This window comes from Pristis pectinata, chromosome 4 (genome assembly GCF_009764475.1).
Source record: "Pristis pectinata isolate sPriPec2 chromosome 4, sPriPec2.1.pri, whole genome shotgun sequence".
NCBI classification, from domain to species: Eukaryota; Metazoa; Chordata; class Chondrichthyes; order Rhinopristiformes; family Pristidae; genus Pristis; species Pristis pectinata.
This window is the reverse complement of record NC_067408.1, coordinates 95,575,611-95,597,127: the sequence shown is the minus strand read 5'-3', so window position 1 is coordinate 95,597,127 and position 21,517 is coordinate 95,575,611. Positions and strand designations below refer to the sequence as shown.

Sequence of the window (21,517 nt, the reverse complement as noted above, 5' to 3'; positions counted from 1 at the left end):
TTCTGCACACTTTCCAAAGCCTCCACATCCTTCCTATAGTGTGGCAACCAAAACTGCACACAATACAGGTGACTCCTGCATTACAGGGTAGGAAGCGGGGTTGCGTTCCTAGAAAATGGTAAACGGTTCATATCATGATTTTCTGTAACACAAAGCATCAAGAAATGTGAGTTGGAAAAAATGTGTTATTTATTTAGGTTTTTTTTCCACATAAAGTTCATGGGAGCAAATTTTATACTGTATCTCAAATGTTTGAGTAATGAATTGTGATTTCTGTAAGGGTGAATTTCTATTGCCCTGAATAGCCATACTGCAGGGTTTGCCTGTACTCCAAATGTGGCCTAACCAAAGTCTTAAAAGGCCGCAACAATGACTTTTATACTCAATGCCCTGATCAATGAAAAATGCTGTATGTCTTCTTTACCACCTTATCCACTAGTGCTGCCATTTTCAGGGAGCTATTGACTTGCACCCCAAGATCCCTCTATACATCAAAGCTCCAAAGGGTACTGCCATTTACTGTGTACTTTTCTCTTGCATTTGTCCTCCCAAAAGGCACCACCTCTCACTTGTCTGGGTTAAGCTCCATCTGCCATTTCTCTGCCCAAATTTCCAACTGATCATTCTCAGTAATCAAATAACAGTCAGAAATGAAACAACTTTAACTTTTCTTACCTGAATCATAAAACGTCCACGACGATCTTTGAAAATTCTGTATGTATATACAGTTTTATCAAAGCTAAGAAAAGAATTTTTAAAAATTGTGATTTCAATTGTTTCATGTTGATTAGTTGTACCCAATCAAATTCTACCTCAGAATTGGTCGGGGTGAATTGTTCAGAAATACACTTTTGGACCTGAAAGCTGTAAGAAACCATTAACAACATAGGACAAAATTTATTGTCTTACACTTTGCTGGGTACAGGATCGCACTAGACCCAAACACAGATAGGAAATAGGTTGTGTAACCATTGTTCTTATTTCACACCCAACTCTTCTGTGGAGTAAATAGCTAAAAAGGCTCATTTTTCATCTCCAAATCTAGAGAAATGAGGCCCCATGTGATTGAAGAATGAATTTGAATTAAGAGTGTCAAGTCTTTGCTTTAGTATCAATGAAGATCTTGACTTCAAATTTAGCCAGCATTTGCTCTATAACTTGATTGAAACCAGTTTATCCCAACACTGCAATTACTGTTTAACTAGCCTTATACATCTACTGTAAATTCTCATCAGATACATAAAAATGTCTTAATTCATTCACAGCCTGATAAGGAGCAATGTAAATTCTTCACAGACAAACAGACTTCCCTGTCTTTTTGAGGAAGGGTCTCAGACCTGAAACATTAACATTGCCACAGATGCTCCTGACTTGCTGATTATTTCTAGCATTTTCTGTTTTTACTCCTTGTACTTAATATATTTAACAATCACCACTGATATCACACATAAATTTACATTTTCACACAGAAGAATTTCCATTAAAACATTAGTACCACAACAATAAATATTTTAAATTACATGTATTAAAAAGGAATAGTTGATCCAAGGGAGTATTATTTATTTAGTGTTTTTAAAGCAGTCCTGACCAATTGTCTTTCGATCCCCAACACTACTTAGTCACATTCCAGAGAAAACACAAAATCACAATTGTAGTCCATTTATTATTAAATAAATCTAATTTGTCAAATTATTATGCAACTAAGATACAAGTACTTGAAAAGGAACAGTAACATAATATAGATATAGAGAGTAGAACTGTCCCAGATTTAATTTCCAATACTGTACTGAATTAGCCAAGGTGTTGGAATGGGTGCCACAAATTGCCATTGTAGCCCCTGGTTAGAAAGGAAAAGTTGTTCAATATTCCCATTCCTGATTATTATCATTTATAATTTATGGCACAGATGAGTTCTTTTGATCCGTAATGTCCATGCCAGCCAAAAAAGAGCCACTGAGGCTTATCCTACTCTCAAGATCTTGGTCCATAACTTTGATCAAGGGCTCATCCAGATGCATATTAAATGTGGTGAGGGTTTCTGCTTCTATCACCCTTTATGGTGGTAGGTTCCAGGTCCCAATAACAAAACAAAAGTTTCCTCTGCTCCCTTCTAATCCTTCCCAATTATCTTAAATTTATGTTCCATATTCATTGACTCCACTGCTTAGGGAAATAATTCCTTTTTCATCCTGTTTTGGCTTCTCAGAATTTTTATACATTCAGTAAAATTTCCTCTTAGCCTCCTTTATACTAAAGAAAAGAATACAGTTTACCCAATTCTCTCCAACTAAACTTCTTCATTTCTGCCAACATCCTTATAAATTTCCTGAATGGCAAACTCCCAGAAATGGGAACTCCCAGAACTGGGCTGAGAAGTGGCAGATGGAGTTCAACCCGGATAAGTGTGAAGTGATACACTTCAGGAGATCGAATTCGAAGGCAAAATACAAGGTTAATGGCAGGACTCTTAGCAGTGTGGAGGAACAGAGGGATCTTGGTGTCCACGTCCATAGATCCCTCAAGGTTGCCATGCAGGTCGATAGGGTTGTTAAGAAGGCATATGGAGTGTTGGCCTTCATTAGTTGGGGTATCGAGTTCAAGAGCCACAAGGTGATGTTGCAGCTCTATAGAACTCTGGTCAGACCACACATGGAGTATTGTGTTCATTTCTGGTCACCTCATTATAGAAAGGATGTGGAAGCTTTAGAGAGGATGCAGAGGAGATTTACCAGGATGTTGCCTGGATTGGAGAGCATGTCTTATGAGGATAGGTTGAGTGAGCTAGGGCTTTTCTCTTTGGAGAGAAGGAGGTTGAGAGGTGACTTGATATAGGTGTACAAGATGATAAGAGGCATAGATCTAGTGGACAGTCAGAAACCTTTTCCCAGTGTGACAATGGCTAACACGAGGGGACATAATTTTAAAGTGACTGGAGGAAGGTATAAGGGGGATGTCAGGGGTAAGTTTTTTTACACAGAGAGTGGTGAGTGCGTGGAACGCACTGCCGGCAGAGGTTGTGGGGGCAGATACACTAGGGACATTTAAGAGACTCTTAGATAACCACATGAATGATAGAAAAATAGGGGGCTATGTGGGAGGGAAGGGTTAGATAGATCTTGGAGCAGGATAAAACGTCGGCACAACATTGTGGGCCGAAGGGCCTGTACTGTGCTGTAGTGTTCTATGTTCTAAATATGGCAGTCAGACATATTTGTAGTACTTCAATGCGTCTAAATGAGATTGAAAACAAGAGGTTGTCTGTCCTACTTTGAAGCCACAAAACACTTTCATGAAAGAAATCTTTTGACCATTTGTATTACTTTGATTTTCAATTAATATTCATTTTGTAAATTAAACTACATGTTTATCATACTGTTACTTACAAGATACTGAGGCATAAAGCATCAGGAATTGTTTCACTCTGCCGCACTAAGTAACTTCCATTTGTCCCATATGCTTCAAACAAAGTTTCACAATCTTTTTTGCTGATGTTTCCATGAAAATACGGAAGTGATGCTACAGCAGACATTTGGTCAGGCTTTTATCTCATGTCTTCTCTTTGATTCACACGTGAAATCTTATTTCTTTGTCTTGAGCTTTCAGTTTTAACTACTGAATAAAAAAAGACTGAGGATGTTACATTATTCAGTTATTGGTTACAAGCAAAGTGCAACATTATCAATTCAGTTGATTAAGTGCAAAACTTGAGTAATGATTAAAAAAAAGGTAAAATGTCAAAAATGAGAGTTAGGGTGGAAGAGTCAAGGAAGGGAGAAATACTGAGTTCTGAGAAATATAGCACAGAAACTGGCTCCTCAGCCCACCGAGTCCACACCAACCATCAAGCACCCATTTATGCTAGTCCTACACTAATACCATGTCCAATCCCATCAATTCCTTCCAGATTCTACCACTCATCTACACACCTGGGCAATTTACAGTGGCTAATTAATCTGTCAACCCATACATCCTTGGAGCATGGAAAGAAACAGAAGCACTTGAAGGAAACTCATGCAATCACAGGGAGAATGTTCAAACTCCAAAATCGACAGTACCTGAGGTCAGAACATAGAACAGTACAGCAATGAGCAGACCATTCAGCCCACAATGTTATGCCAATCTTGATGCCAATTTATACATAATGTCCTCTTTCTGTGTCTCATTCATATCCCCCCATTCCCTTCATATTCATGTGTCTATCTAAAAGCATCTAAAACTCCAACAAACTGCCTGCTTCCACTACTACCTCTGGTAACTCGTTCCAGGCACCTACCACTCTCTGCGCATAAAAACTTGCCCCTCACATCGTCTTTAAACTGCCCCCCCCAAACTTCCCCCTCCTAGACCAAGTTTGTCCAACCTTTCCTTATAGCTCATACCGTCTAATCCAGGCAGCATCCTGATAAACTTCTTCTGCACCCTCTCCACAGTCTCCACGTCCTTCCTATTATGGGACAACCAGACCTACATGCAATACTCTAAAGTTTTATATAGACTAAAGTTCTAAAGTTATATAGTTATAAAGTTTTATAAAGACTAAAGTTTTATATAGCTGCAGCATGACTGTCTTACTCTTATACTCAATACCCCTACCAATGAAGGCAAGCATGCCATACGCCTTCTTTACCACCTTATCCACTTGCGTAGCCACTTTAATTGAACTATGGATGTGGGCTTAAGATCCCTCTGTACGTCAGTGCTGTTAAGGGGCCTACCATTAACTATATACTTTCTCCTTTCATTTGACCTTCCAAAGTGCAACACCTCACACTTGCCCAGATTAAACTCCATCCTGCCACTTCTTTTCCCATATCTGTAACTGACCTACATCCCTTTATACTGTCCACAACTCCACTAACCTTGGTGTCATCCGCAAACTTGCTAATCCAGCCATGTATATTTTCATCCAAATCATTGAGAGATATATCACAAACAACAGAGGTTCCAGCACCGATCCTTGCGGAACACCAGTGCTTATGGACCTCCAGCCAGAATAATAGCCTTCCACCCCGACTCTATGCCTTCTATGGGCAAGCCAGTTCTGAATCCAAACTTGCAATTCATCTTGGATCCCATGCATCTTTACCTTCTGAATCACTTACTGTAAGGATTGAACTTGGGTCTCTGGTTCTGTGAAACAATGACTCTACATATGCCACCCAATTTGTGGATGATATCAATGTAGGTGCCACTATGTAATCAAAGGACACAAGTCCAGAAGATACAAACGTTTTAATGGTGACTCAAGATGCTGGAATCTGGAGCAAAAACTCAACCCAAAACATTGACTGTTCATTTCCCTCCACAGATGCTGACTGACATGCTGTATTCCTCCAGCAATTTGTGTTTTGTTACAAAATGTTTTAACCTGTGCGTAGATTAAGTAGTGGAAGATAGCAGTATTACTCAAAGAAACAAAATGAGCAGTGTAACCAATCTGTGAGAGGCTTTGAAATAGAATATTGAATAATGAAACGAAAACAATGGAATGCAAGTCAGAGGAAGGACTAACTAAATCCTTCAGATTTGTCATTTGCATCGGTAAAATTACTGGTCAGATTGTATATTGCATAATCTGTTCAATTCTTGTTACTGAGAACATTCAACCTCTGGAGATAGTGCAGAGAGAAGATATAAGGCTGATCCCTTAAGTCGGAAACTTAAGTTACAATGAAAGATTTAAGAAACAAGCTTTTCATCCTGAAATGGAGGTGCCCAGAGGGGATCTTGCTAATTTATATAGATAATATAGATAATATGAAAAAAGTTAATATGGAATACCACTTTAATTATATTGTTTAACAAAGAAGACAGTTTCAAACTAATAACAGATACTTTATGACTGATATTAGGAGTATCTTCAAAGAATGGACTTTGAAGCAGAGACAAAATCCCTGAATTACTTCAGAAAAAATTAGGACAACAATGGATTTCCAAAAATAATGGGGAAAAAGGCCTTTCTCGTCTGTGAATATCATATGATTGTGTGAAAAAAAGACATAACAATATGTCTGGATTATGACCACACCATCTGGGCAGTGTTACCCAAGCTGTCACAGATCTCAATTCCCCAGATGTCCAGAAGGAGGTATGAGGAGGTCTCAGAGAGCTGGTGTTTAGCCTTAGCACAACCTTTGTCAGCAGATTTGGTGAAAATGATGAGGTTGGTCCTCAGAGAAGAGTGCTGCGATTTCAGATGGAGATAGGTTAGAGTGAGTAAGTGGACTGGAAAAATTGAGACAGTCAATATCACACCAGGATTTTGGAAGAGAGTTTAAGGCCATTGACCTGAAATGTTAACTCTGTTTTATTCTCTCACAAATGAATATTTCCAGTATTTTCTGTTTCATAAGATAAGATATCTTTATTAGTTACATGTACATCAAAACACACAGTGAAATGCATCTTTTGCATAGTGTGTTCTGGGGGCAGCCCACAAGTGTCATCGCATTTCTGGCGCCAACATAGCATGCCCACAACTTCCTAACCCATACATTTTTGGAATGTGGGAGGAAACCAGAGCACACGGAGGAAACTCACGTAGACATGGGGAGAACATACAAATTTCTTACAGACAGTGGCCGGAATTAAACCCGGGTCGTTGGCACCATAATAGTGTTACACTAACTGCTACTCTACCATGCCTGCCCAACATAATCTAATGTTGTTTGATGTATGGATTGATGGCATTTAATTTTATCGCTAAGTATCTTGGAGTCCCCATATCTCTGCCTCTGATGTCATGGATTTTGAAAGGGAGCCATGGATCAATGTTCTTGTTGCATTCCCCATGCAAACATGGGATTTGAAATGTCAAATTCAATCTGTGGTTGCTGTAATGGGAAACAGAACAAGTCTAAGTGTTTACCAAATGGTTTAGCACATTTTGTGAGGGTGACCAGTTAGAAGAAATTTGGTAACTGAGTGTAGTGAAACTTTATATAGGAATGGGAGTAGGTGCACAGAAGGAGAATGACACATTGGCTTGCAAAATAAGTGGATGTGAAAAGTCATATGCTGGGGATCCAACAAGTCAGATGAGAGGTCGGTTTGGTGACATATACTGCATTGTACAATTGTACTCACTTTCCCTGTCCTGGAATTAGTTTGTTAAACTGCTTCCTTAACTGATTCCAGGAGCATGGCATAGTGTTCCTATTATTAATCTTTGGCCATCCAAAATGCTGAGAAAGAGCATCTTTTGCTGATTTTTCAGTGAAACTCAACAATGCATCGAGCAACTGATCATTTATATACAAGACCAGTCCTTCCTACATCCGGAAAGAAACTTCCCGCATTCATTTCTTATTCTCCAAATTGCATTGTTGGATTGCCTCTTTAAACATTTCAGTTGAGTTTCCTTGCTCAAGATCCACATCATGCGCACTGTAACATATTTCACGCCAAACTCAGAAAAAAATGCTGCAATTAATTGACTGAATTGGAAAGCCACAGACATCATGCTGAAAGTTCTTCTTGGTTTCCAAACTCGTGCAGTGCTACCACCTGACCTTCTGACCTCACCTGCCTTGCTTCCCACCCATCTTCCCTGCCCCACTCAACTGTGCCTGCTTAAAATTAAACTTGCAGTTATTGTCAGGCTTGTGAAGATTGGCAATCAGCATGCTTTGATTGGGCTTCAAGGGACAGGGTATTAACAAACCTTGGAGAAAGCCTACCTTCACCAAAGCTGCCACCTCACCCCAGACTCTTTCATTTGGAGGTGGTTCAGAGGCACATCACTGTAACCAGGGAGCCTTCTATTAAGATTGTGAAATACAATAGAACTAAATGTTCTTTCACTTGAAAGCCCTGAAAAAACACAAAACAAATTCTTTGATGCCCTTTCTGACCTTCGATTCCTGAGTGCTTCCCACATTTAAATGTCATGAAAAATTAATCCATTATGTGGGAGGCAGAAGTTGGACAGTCTTATTACTTTTGTTACCACCCTCTCTGAAGCAGAGAGAAAATTCAGGAGGAAAGGCTGAGGCATGACTTTTAAAAACAAGTTTTGTAATCATGGGGTTGCGGAACTCATACCACATGATGGGTCATTTGATCCACAGACGCTGGAGCTACATCTTCCAATAGAACTGCCTACGATAATCTACTTAAGACAATTTCTCAGCTTTTACCCCCAATTGCTTTTGAATTCATCTTTTTAAATACTTATCCATGTCTTGTTTAGAGAGATTCAGGACTCCAGGAGAGTGTCAAATGAGATTTTCATATGAAACTTAAATCATTTTTATAACTTCACCAACTAGCAGAGACAATTTTTCTATTATTTGGTGCTGTACTTGACACTGATGTGAGATTCGAAACACATCTGTTAGATCAATGAGGCCAACTATTTCCACCTCCTTAATGTTGTCTGGCTTCATTTTTGCTTCATTTCTGCTTCATTTCTTCTGTTGCTGAAGACCTTATCCATGCTTTTGTTATCTCTCCTGCAATACTAGGCTGTTTGACCTCCTCTATTCCCCCCTACATAAACTTGATCTCTACTAAAACTGTTCTAGTCTAAATTCCACCACCGCACTTACCTTTCCCTTGTGCTAATGTTTCATATCAGCTGTCAGTTCATTAAGGCCTCAGTTTTAAAATGATTATTCTTGTTTTCAAATCTATCTACAGCCTTACCCCTCCTGTCTCTGAAAGGTCTCCATCCTACAACCTCCCAAGATATTTGCATGCCTTCAATTCTAGACTCTTAATCCTTTTTAATTTTAATTACACTGCCATTGGTGGCAATGTCATATGTTGCTGAAACACAGCAACTTCCTGCCTAAACTCCAAATCCAACTGTCTCCTCCTTTTATAACATCTCTTAATAAGTCCCTGTCTTATGTTTTTGATTAACAGTCCTAATATCTCCTTATCTAACTCATTGTCAAATTTTCTTTGATAAAGCTCATGTGAAACTCTTTGTACATTTCAACATGTTTCTTTGTACATTAAGTCTCTAAATAAATGCAAGTTGCCACTGCTACTCTATTTGTACTATATTGTAATACAATCTCACGTATTGTTCAAGATTCAATATTTATTGTCGTAAGGAAAAGGAAAATTACACTGACCTTTGCAGAAGAACAAAAGAATATCTCACCAATGGTAAAAGTTGTTCTGTGACATCCTTATCTATTTTCCAATTTGTGGCCAGGACAAATGCTGATGCTCACACCACAGACAAAATACACCTGCTGAAGCACAGAACTATATATTTTGCATTCTAACTCCAAAATCAACCAGAGAAAATAAATTTCACACAGGTCTCTACTTTGAAGTCAGAATGTCACTATTTCACAAAAATATATTCTCTGCTTCTGTAGTTCTTCTTGATTCTTCTGTTTTTACATAGAAAAGTTCAGTAAATAAAACTTGGAAAATAAGATATTTACACAGGTGCATATTATAGTTGTAAATCTAGAACGCAGTAACCAGTCTAATCTGTGTGACTTGATTCTTTGATGACTACATTTTCAGGACTCTGGTGCATTTTGTCCTACCCTTCCTTGGCTCAGCCTTCTCTTGCTAGCAGCTTTCTTGATTTCTGTTCTGCTTATTAATCAGTGTCCATGATCTGTCATGGAAGAGAGATGGCTGAAGATTGGAACCTCATTTGGAATCTTGGAGGCATCAGTGGGTCAGAGCCTGGGATCAGAGAGGTCAAAGCATTGAAGCTGCAGCTCATGCAGTTGGGGCAAAGATCAGGTGTAATACTGAAATCCATAGGATAGAAAGGGTAGTAGTAACATAATTAATGGATAGAAGACCTAATTATGGTGAATGACTGTTTTCAGACCAAAGATACATATCCATTAGTTACTATGCCACCCCAACCTGCCCCTCCCCCCTTCATCATTATCTACCAACCCACCCAGACTTGGAAATATTTTCCTGTTCCTTTGTAATTGTTGGATCAGAAATCTTGCAACTCCTGGTGGTCTTTTTATTTGCCTGGTGCTCTTGTCCTACTTGTTGGTAGTGGTCACCAACCGGGGAGGTGCTGTCAGTTATTAGCCTTAGTGGATAACTGCAGCGCATTTTGTACATGGTGCATGAGGAACTGAATATTTACAATAGTGGATTGAGTGCCAGACAACTGGGCTGATTTGCCCTGGATGGTGTTGAGCTTTTTCAGTGTTGTTTGTGTTACACTGATCAAGGCACAAATTCCGTTACACTCCTGACTTGTGACTTTTAAAATGTGGGAGTCAGAAGGTGAATCATTCACCACAGGATACCCACTCTCTTGTAGCCTTGCTCTTGTAGCCACAGTATTTATGTAATGGATCCAGTTGTTTCTTTCAATGATGACTCCTGAGACATTGGTGAGTCTACTTAGTGATGATAAAGGTGCTGAATATCAAGGATAGGTGGTTAGACTCTCTCTTGTTGATGATGGTCACTGCCCGGTTTTTGCGTGGTCTGCTAATGTGCATCAGTGGTAGAGTGAGTGAGTGGTTGTGGAAGGGGTGCTGATCATGTGGGCTGCTATATCCTGCATGGTGTTGAGCTTCTTGAGTGTTGTTGAAGATGCACTTATCCAGGCAAGTGGAGAATATTCCTCACACATCTGACTTGGGCCTTGTGAATGGTGGACAGGCTTTGGGGAGTTAGGAAGTGAGTTACTCACTGCGGGATTCCTGGCCTCTGACTTGCTCACCGCCGCAACATGTGTATGGCTACTCCAGTTCAATTTCTGGTCAATGGTAACCCCCAGGATATTGATAGTTGGGGTTCAGTGATGGTAATGCCATTGAATGTCAGGTGGTAATAGCTGGAATTATTCTTGAGGGATATTGTCACTGCCTGGCACTTGTGTGGCACAAATGTTACTTGCCACCTATCAGCCCAGGCCTCAATAATGTCCAGGTCTTGCTGCATTTGCTTTGCGGACTGTTTCACAATCTGAGGAGTCACAATGCAGCAACAGAAGATAGTTGGACACTGCCCCAAGGGAATCCTGCTGCAGTGGGGTGAGATGACTGACCTCCAACAATTACAAACATGTTCCTTTGTGTGACAGCAGAGTTTCCACCTTGATTTCCAGACACCTTCAAATTCAGTTTTCATTTCCAGTTTAATCAGGATTACTTAATTAACTTGGCAAATGCTGTCTTAATGTCAAAGGCAGACACTACACTTCAGCTCTAGAATTTGGCTCTTGTGACCATGTTTGAATCGAGACTGTAATCAGCTCTGGAGGTGAGTGGTCATGACAAACCCAAATCAGTGAGCAGATTGCTGGCAGGCCGATGTCAACACCTTCTATAATTTTGTTGATATTGGAGAGGACACAGATGGGCCAATAATCCATTTGATTAGATTTGTTCTGCTTTCTGTGGACAGGACCTATCTAGGCAACGTTGCACATTGCCGGGTAGCTACTAGAATTGTAACTGAACTGAAAAAGCTTGGTAGAGTTGAAGTTAGCCCTGGAATGTAAGATTTCAACACTGCACCCAGGATGTTGTCTGATCCCACAGACTTTTCTGACCTATCTGGGATGTCACATGTTGGGAACCAAACAGTCAAAGATCGGCATGATGGTGAGAACCTCGGAAGGAAATAAGGGGAAGCAGACATGAATCACCAATTAGCATTTACGGCCAAATAATGTTGTAACTGCTTCAACTTTGTCTTTGACACTCATGCCCTGAGCCACATTGTCAGTGTTCTTGGAACTTCCTCCCATCAATTATACAATTGACTATGACATGACTGCAGAGCTTAGATATTATCACTTCCACCTTTTCTGCTACCTAACTCTAACTTATTTTCTCTCTTTCTCAGTTTTGATGGAGGGCCTCAGACCTGAAACGTTAACTGTTTCTCTTTCCGCAGATGCTGTTCTAGCAATACTCCTCTATGCACTTCATTGCATCAGGGTTAGTTTCCTGGCTGGAAAGTGACTGCAGATTAAGGGAAGTGCTGAACCATGAGATCACAGAGTGTGGTGGTATATAATTCTACTACTCCTGATGATCCACAACACCTCATGGATATCCAATTTTTGGCTGCCAGATTTGTTCTGAATCTATCCCAATTAGCTTGATGGTATGCCACAAAACACAATGACATTCCTAGCATAAAGAAGGTACATTCTCTCCACAAAGACTCTGCAGTTGCTTTTAACAGCAGTGCTGTTATAAGACTATTGAACGGTCCCCTAGTACAATAAGATGGACTTTTGACCTCACAATCTACCTCATTATGACTTTGCACCTTATTGTCTGCCTGCACTGCACTTTTTTTAATAACTGTAACACTTTATTCTGCATTCTGCTATTGTTTTCCCTTGTACTGTGTACTCAATGCACTGTGTAATGAAACGATCTGTACAGAAGGCATACAAAAGAAAGTTTTTCACTGTACCTGTGACAATAATAAACCAATTTGCCAGTACTCACTCATACAAATACTGTGATAGCAGTTGCATCTGAATAGATTGGCGATGTCAGGTAGGTTTATACTTCAAGCTGGTTTGCTCATCACCGGATGAATACTCAAGCTCTCAGCATTGAACACTTGAACACTTGAGATTTGCCGAGGAACACGATTGCATTACGCATTTGGCTGCTGGGAATTACAGGAATTCTTTGTGGATTGACCCTTCGAGCCGGAGGAGCTACTTCAGAATCTATTCCCAGTTGCAATTCCAGCTCTAATGTAAATTGTGCGGAATGTCTGACAAATGTTTCGTGTTTATGGTGCAATTCCAACAAGAAATGTTTTGACTACAGGACCCATTGGTGTTACTGAGGAGTGCTTGGTGGTGAACATTGAAGTCCCACACCCAGAGTATATATGGACCCAATATACTCACTATCAGTCCGGTATTAAATATGGCATCTACTGATCTCACAACTCCAATGAGGTACGTATGAATCAATGCACTGCTTCAAGATTGATGGATCTGATTGTATGTGCACAATAATATTAATGGTCTATAACCAAAGGCCCAACAATTGATCTGAGGAAGTGACTTCGAATCTAGCACTGCAACTGGGAAACTAAATTAAAAAATCTTGCATAAAAAGCTAGAATCAGAAAGTGGGACCATGAAATTACCAGAAAATCTATAAAATCCAATTCATTCAAATCCTCTTCCGTTCTCACCATCACACTTGGTTTTGCATCATCAGAAAATTGAAAAATATAACATTTGGTCCCCTCAGCCAAATTGTTGATATAAATTATAAATATCTGGGGCTGATCCCAATGGTACCCCTACGGTCAGACTGCCAAAATGAGAGGGATCCATTTAGTCCCATTCTTTACCTTCTCTGCAATTGTCGAGCCTCAATCCATTATGCCCAATTCAAGGTGCTCTAACATTCTATGTGGAACTTCATCAAAAGCTTTCTGCAAATCCAAATACAATACATCCACTAATTCCCCCTTATCTATTCCAGTCACATCCTCAAAGAGCTCCAGTAAATCAGACAAACCTGACTTAGCTTTCATAAATCCATGTTGATTCTGCTCAATAGTACTTTTTCATGGTGCTCTGTTATGACATCTTTCAGAGACACACTGTCTTTAAAGCAACCTCTTTCAAAATTCTGGCATGTAGATTATCAGCTCCTTGGGATTTATAAACTTTCACACTCAGTGACATCTTGTACTATGTTTTGAATAACACTTAGTTCCTTCAGTTCCGCTTTCACACTAGCACCTTGATTCTCTAATATATTCAAAAGGTTTTGTGTGTCTTCTTCTGTGCATTCAAATGCAAAGTAGCTGCATAATTGCCATGCTATTTCTTTATTCCCCATTATAAAGTGTACCATCTCTGTCCATGTGAGGCCCACATTTGCTCTTACTCTATTTTTTTTCTTTTTACATACCTCTAGAAGTTCCTGCAGAATGATTTTATGTCTACACTGATATTCTATCTTGCCTTGCTTTATCAATTTCATGGCCCTCCTCTGCTAAATTCCAAAATGCTCCCAATCCTCAGGCCTACCTTTATTTCTGTCAATTTTATAAGCCTCTTCCTTTGGTTTAATCTTATCTTTAATTTCTCGGGTCAGCTACCAATTAATCATGTTTCCTTTTCTTGGCATCTTCTGCACTATTTCTTTTATTGCTAAGCATTTCCTGTCCACCAACATGCCTTTCAAGGTTTTCTCACAATCAACGACACTAACTCTCTTCTTCATAGTATCCTTCATTTAGATTTAAGGCCTTATCTTTGCATTGAATCATTTCAAAACACAATGTAAACGAAAATCGAAAACACCGCAGGTGCTGGAAATCTAAAATAAAAACAGAAAATGACGGAAATATTCAGTAGGTCTGGCTTGCATTTGTGGGGAAAATAGAAATGTTAACTCCATTTCACTTTCCATGGATGGAGCCTGACCTGCTGAGTACTTCAACATTTTCTGTTTTTATCTATCATATTACGAACGCTCTTCTGAAATCCCCTTGACAACAAGCTCATCATTCAACGATTTCTCATTGCAAAAAAATTGAAAATTACTTTTAAAATGTTTGGTTCTTCCACATATTGAACCAGAAGAGCATCTCATACAAAGTCCATGAATTCAACTTCCTCCTTATCAGAGCAAATTTGATTCATCCAGTCTACATGTAGGTTAAAGTCTCCTGTGATTACTGGACTACCTCAGTTATATGCACCTCTATATTCCTGATCTATGCCACACTCAATATTACAACTATTTAGTGGTCTGTAAGTAATTCCTACCAATGTTTTCTGCCTCTTGCTATTTTTAAGCTCAACACAGATTGATTCTAAATCTACATGCTGATCTGTTGTGCCATGATCATTTCTCATCACTGCAATGATCTCTTTCTTTATTAATACTGCTACACCATCCCCTCTTCCTTGTCGCCTGCCCTTCCAAAATATGGCGGTGATAGGTAGATTCAGGTGATAGGCAGGTGTGGGAGAGGCACCTGTCTATCACTAACTCTTACTTGCACCTACCTATCACCACCTTGTGCCCACCCCACCTCCCCTCCTTTGTCTGCCTATCACTGCTCTGCTTTTCCCTCCTATATACTGGGCTTCCCCTTTTCCTATCTTCAGTCCTGAGGAAGGGGCCTGACCCGAAACGTTGACCGCCTGCTTTTCGCCACAGATGCTGCCTGGCCTGCTGAGTTCCTCCGGCATTATAGATTCCAGCATCTGCAGTCCTTCTCTTCAGATACAGTTGATGGGAATGTAAGAGAGAGGGGGCATCATGAGAATAAGACAAGGGACATCAAGACTGATGGGATTGGTCTGCTTGGAGCTGACATGGACCTGACAGTCCAAATGGCCTCTTTCTGCGCTGTGATATGTTCAAATCCCTTTGCAAGAACATTAGTCCTGACTCTTCTGAGGTGCAGCCTGTCTGTTTTGCAAAGATCCCACCTACCCTAGAAATTGTTCCAATACTTGAGAAATCTAAAGCCCTCCCTCCTGCACCTTCTCTCCAGCCACGCATTTATCTGCTCCATCCTCCTGTTTCTATACTTAATCACACATTGCACTGGGAGTAATCTTGAAATTACTACCTTTGAGGTCCTGCTTTTTAATCTCTTTCCTAGTTCTGCCTGCAGGACCTTATTCCTTTCTCTACGAATGTCATTGGTACATATATGAAGCTCTATCTCTTGGTTGTTTTTCCTCCCCTTCCAGGATATTTTGCAGCCATTCAGTATCAGGAAGCCAATGTACTCTCCTGGAGTCATGTCTGTGGCTAAACTTGTTTGTTCTTCTGACTACTGAATCACGCATCACTTTTGTTCTTTCCCTCTTCCCCCTCCCCTTCTGTGCACTTTGAGCCAGTTGCAGTGCCTTTCTCCCGACTCTGACTGCACTCCACCAAAGAACAATCACCACCAGCAGTATCCAAACAAGAAAATCGGTTAGAGAGTGAAACTGACTTAGAGTACTTCTGCATCACCTGCCTGCTCTCCTAGTCTGTCTGGTGGTTACCCCTGTCCTCTGTGCTTGTTCAGGCTTAAGTTGCAGTGTGACTACCTCTCTAAACGTGCTATCCATGAAGTTCTTGGATGCTCCACAGTGACTCCAGCTGCTGCTGGACTATTGATAGGACCAGAAATTATCCCGGCAATATTGCTGAACACTTGCACTCCAGGACTAGCTTTATTTCTTTACAGCTGGCATCTACCCAGCAATGTGGAAACTTGTCTCATTACATTTTGCCCTTAAAAATGCAGAACAAATCCAATTCAGCCAATTAATACCCCATCAGGACACTATCAATTATCAGCAAATCAAGGCAAGCTTTTGTCGACATTACTATCAAATGGTATTTACAAATAATCTGCTCACAAATACTAGCTTGGGTTTTGTCAAGACCACTTGGCTCCAGACCTGATCACATCATACATGTTACTTTTACAAATCTTACCAGATTTCCTTAAAATTCCTGAATTTCCTGAAAATGATTTGCAATTTGGTATTTATTATAAACGCCCTTTAAGTAAACATAGCACAGACTCTACAGCTTATTTTATAGCTTCTGTGGCTTTTCTTAACTTAACTACATATATTTAAAGAGCGAATCTTACCTTGTCTTCTGTTGGAACTGATTTTGTTATTCGATAAGTTCTACTACAAATCAGAAGAAAAATAATTAGCAAGTCCTTGAAACATAGATTAATATCTTTCAAGAAACTTTGCGGAAATGAAGCAATTGGTCAAACAGGAAGTGGAAAAATGGTTTCTAAGACCTAAATGGATTGAATCAGTAGACAATACTATAAGGGTAATTCAAAAGCTCTGAAATGGTTTCTATTTTGTCTGAATTTGAACATTAAATTACTACAATGCTGAAGCTGTAAAATTCAATATTGTATTGAAAACTGACAGGATTGCAAAATACATGTAGCCCAGGAATGAAAATATCAGTTTATCCATTTCTAATAACTGCAGGTAGCTGTAATTTTCTCTCCAAATATCAATTGCAGCCATTGAGTTAGAAGGTTGTCAGTTCACAGTTCAGTCCATAGACTTGACCACGAAATCGTGGTTTACATTTCAGTTGCTGCACCATCAGAGATAGAGGCATTTGAATAAGATGGTCATTTTTTATTGCAAGAAACGTCACTAAAACAGATGATTTGATCATTGTCATATCATTATTTCATCTCAAATCAGTTGCTGAATTTCCCACTCTACAAGAACATGAACACATTTTATTAGCACTTCAGAACATCCTGGGGTCATAAAAGGTGCTGTAGAAATGCATCTTCCTGTTTGCAAGATATAAAAAATATGAAAGTACTCTTCTCCATCAGCCACACACTCCTTTTGCTCATAGACTCATGAGCCAAAGCAATAATGCTGTTGAACATTTTTCAGGCTGTGAGCTTAAATCGGACGTGTGAACCATGTTGTCTTAGCACTTTTCTGACTTACTCTAGGAAATATCCAAGTACCACATATAGCATACTGTGTACAGTATCGATCTCCTTATTTAAGGAAGGTTTATTAGACTAATACCTGGAATGGGCAGGTTGTCTCATGAGGAGAGGTTGGACATATAAGGCTTATATCCACTGGAGTCTAGAAGAGTGAGAAGTGACTTGATTGAAACGTAAGATTCTGAAGTGTCTTGATGGAGTGGATTTGGAGATGATGTTTCCTCATGTGGGGGAACATGGGTTGGGGGGGGAGGGTAGCAGACAAGGGTGGTGATCACCAGTTGAGAGGAGATTAAGTGAATTTTTTTCTTTCAGATAATTATCAGTCTTTGGAACGCTCTCCTCAAAGGGCAGTGGAAGCTGAGTCTAAGGCAGAAATAGATAGATTCTTGATAGGCAAGGGGTGAAAAGATACTGGGGTTGGGCAAAAAAAAATTCAAAAACGTTACTCTTAAAAATATATATAGAAAAAATACAGTAAACAAAGTGCATGGGTTTCTTTACATTCACAGTGTTGTTCAGTCTAAATAGTCACAGCATTTGTTGGTTCTATACATTGGTAGTGTTAACACATTTTGTGTACAGCGCACCATTGTCACTCTTGTGCCCTCTTGGGACGAGTTGAGGCTACAGTCTGATCAGCTATGATCTTATTAAATAGTGAGAACAACGTGATGGGTCTAGTGGCCTGCTCTTTTTCCTAATTCATATATTTGACAGTCAGATATCTGGGAAACTCTACGTACTTGGCCCCTAACTTTAATAATTCTTTTTTTTTCTTTTCAATCTTTTTATTAGTTTCCAAATTAATACAGATTAATATATAACATCGATGATTGTACATGTAATACAAAGAGATCAAGAGAACAATCATGACATAGATAATCATAAAAAATAATGAAATATAAAAAAATTCTTTGGATCTCATGATCTCTTAGTAGATGAACATAATATAAAAGAAAAGAAAGAAAAAGATTTATTGTATATATAAAAGAAAAAAAAGAATCCCCAAATCAATAAAAAAAATTGTAAATAATATAACAAACTAAACTATAAAGAAAATTTCAAAAAAAGGAGACAAAAAAAAGAAAAAAAACTGGACTGAAATTTCTCAATAAAACAGAGCAATATTATGTCATCAATGTTCCTTTAAATTGAAAAGTTATTGAAAAGGGATCTATATCATATGAGAGTATTGAATAAATGGAAACCATCCTTTCACTTCTGGTCACCCCATTATAGGAGGAATGTGGAGACTATGGAGAGGTTGCAGAAGAGGTTTACCAGGATGTTGCCTGGATTAGAGGGCATGTGTTTTAAGGAGAGGTTGGACAAACTAATGGCACTGTAGTGTAGTGGTCAGCATAATGCTGTTACAGCACCAGCGACCCGGGTTCAATTCCAGCTGCTGTCTGTAAAGAGTTTGTATGTTCTCCCTGTGACTGTGTGGGTTTCCTCTGGGTGGTCCGGTTTCCTCCTACATTCCAAAAGATGTACGGGTTGGGAAGTTGTGGGCATGCTATGTTGGCGACGGAAGCATGGCGACACTTGTGGGCTGCCCCCAGAACACTCTACGCAAAAGTGCATTTCACTGTGTGTTTTGATGTACATGTGACTAATAAAGATATCTTATCTACGATTGTTTACTCTGGAGCAGCGGAAGCTGAGGGGAGACTTGATAGAAGTTTATAAAATTATGAGTGGCATAGATAGACAGCTGGTACCTTTTTCCCAGGGTCGAAATGTCTACTAGAGGGCATGCATTTAAGGTGAGGGGGGAAAGTTCAAAGGAGGTGTGCAGGGCAAAAGTTTTTTTTTACTCAGAGAGTGGTGGATGCCTGGAATATGCTGCCAGGGGTGGTGGTGGAGACAGATACGATCGAGGTGTTTAAGAGGCTCTAAGATAGGCACATGAATATGCAGAGAATGGAGGGATATGGACCATGTGCAAGCAGAAGAGATTAGTTTAATTAGGTGTCATTAGCTTAATTAGTTCGGCTCATCATCATAGGCCGAAGGGCCTGTCCCTCTGCTGTACTGTTCTATGTCCCAAGGGGGACAGCAGGGATACACCAGGTAATTACAGGCCAGTTAATCTAACATCTGTGGTAGGGAAGTTCTTGGAAAGAACTCTGAGGGACTGGATTCATCTACACTTGGAAAGGAATGGATTGATCAGAGATTATCAGCACAGGTTTGTTGGTGGAAGCTCCATCTCTGACTAATTTAAACTGAATTTTTAAAGACCTAACTAAGTATAATGATGAGGGCAGTGCAGTTGATATAGTTTACATTACTTCCAGAAGACCTTTGACAAAGTCCCACATGGAAGGCTGGTGCACATGGTGGGTCCCAAGGCAAGTTGGCAAATTGGATTCAAAGCTAGCTTGGTAATAGGAGATGGATGGTGGAAGGATGCTTTTGTGATTGGAAGACTGTGATCAGTAATGTACCACAGGGATTAGTGCTGGACTCTTGCTGTTTGTTTACAGCGCCAGCGATCGGGGTTCGATTCCCGTCGCTGTCTGTAAGGAGTTTGTACGTTCTCCCGTGTCTGCGTGGGTTTCCTCCAGGTGCTCCAGTTTCCTCCCACATTGCAAAGACATACGGGTAAGTTAATTTGGGTTCAAAATGGGCGGCGCGGACTCGTTGAGCCAGAAAGGCCTGTTTTAAATAAATTTAAATTTAAATTTTAAATAAAACTTTTTTTAAAAAATTAATTTAATTAAATTTAAAAAAATGTGAACTTAGGAGGTATGATTAGTAAGTTTGCAGTGACACAAAAATTGGTGATATTGTTGATTGTGATGAGGATAATCTTAGGGTACAGAATGATATTGATCAGCTAGTAAATTGGACAGGATAATGGAAGAATTTAATCCTGATGTCAAAGATGATGCATTTTGGAGGGGGGTGGGTGGGGTCTATTAAGGGTAGGAAGTACACAGTGAATGGTAGGTCCCTAGGGTAAATTGGTTTATTATTGTCACATGTACCAAGGTACAGTGACAAACTTGGTTTTGCATGCCATCCATGCAGATCATTTCATCACATCAGTAATCGAGGTAGTACAAGGCAAAAGCAATAACAGAGTGCAGAACATAGTGTTAGTTACAGAGAAAGTGCAGTGCAGGCAGACAATGAGATGCAAGACCATGATGAGGCATATCATGAGGTCATAAGTCCATCTTATCATACAAGAGGCCTGTTCAATAGTCTTACAAAGGCTGTCCTTGAGCCTGGTGGTATGTGCTTTTCAGGCTTTTGTATCTTCTGCCTGATGGGTGGGGGGAGAAGAGAGAAGGTCTCAGGTAGAAGGGTCCTTGATTATGTTGGCTGCTTTACCAAGGCAGTGAGAATTGTAGACAGAGTCCATAAAGGGGAGGTTGGTTTTCATGATGTACTGAGTTGTGGCCACAACTCTCTGCAGTTTCTTGCGGTCTCAGGCAGAACAGTTGCCATACCAAGCCGTGATGCATCTGATAGGATGCTTTCTATAGGGCATCTATAAAAATTGGTGAGGGTCATGCCAAATATCTTTAGCCTCCTGTGGAAGTAGAGGCACTGGTGTGCTTTCTTGGCCATGGCATCTATGTGATTGGATCAGGGCAGGCTATTGGTGATCTTTACTCCTAGGAACTTGAAAGGAGTATTGAGGAACAAAGGGATCTTGGTGTACAAGGCCAAAGATCTCTGAAGGTGGCAGCACAGATAGGTAGGATGGTGAAGAAGGCATATGGGATGCTTGCCTTCATCTGCTGAGGCATAGAATGCAAGAACAGGGGGAGGTCTTGTTAAAATTTATAAAGCATCGGATAGGCCACAGCTGGGATGTTGTGTACAGTTCTGGTGGTCACACTGTATGAAGGACATGATTTCACTGGAGAGGGTGCAGAGGAGTTTCATCAGGATATTGCCTGGAATGAAACATTTCAGTTGTAAGGAATGTCTGGATAGGCTGGGTTTGTTTTCTCTGGAGCTGAGGAGGATACCTAACAAAGGTGTACAAGATTATGAGAGGTATAGATAAGCTAGATAATAAGAAACTTTTCCCCATGGTAGATGCATCTGAGACCAGAAGGCATAGGTTTAAGGTGAGGAG

General features: G+C 39.9%; 1 protein-coding gene across 3 annotated transcripts in view; it reads right to left on the bottom strand.

Moving 5' to 3' along the window:
* si:ch73-264p11.1 (uncharacterized protein LOC100000923 homolog) overlaps positions 1-21,517 on the bottom strand; it is a 38,407-nt gene that overhangs the window by 10,509 nt on the left and 6,381 nt on the right. The window contains exons 2-6 of one of the 3 annotated variants that reach the window (XM_052013353.1): positions 16,561-16,603; positions 9,513-9,657; positions 7,680-7,812; positions 3,384-3,612; positions 676-739 (exon numbers count right to left, since the gene is read on the bottom strand). In XM_052013353.1, the coding sequence (XP_051869313.1) occupies positions 676-739; positions 3,384-3,529 (210 nt within the window). In that variant the 5' untranslated portion in view covers positions 3,530-3,612; positions 7,680-7,812; positions 9,513-9,657; positions 16,561-16,603. The remainder of the gene's footprint in view (positions 1-675; positions 740-3,383; positions 3,613-7,679; positions 7,813-9,512; positions 9,658-16,560; positions 16,604-21,517) is intronic. The other 2 variants (XM_052013354.1, XM_052013355.1) reach the window with 2 other exon arrangements.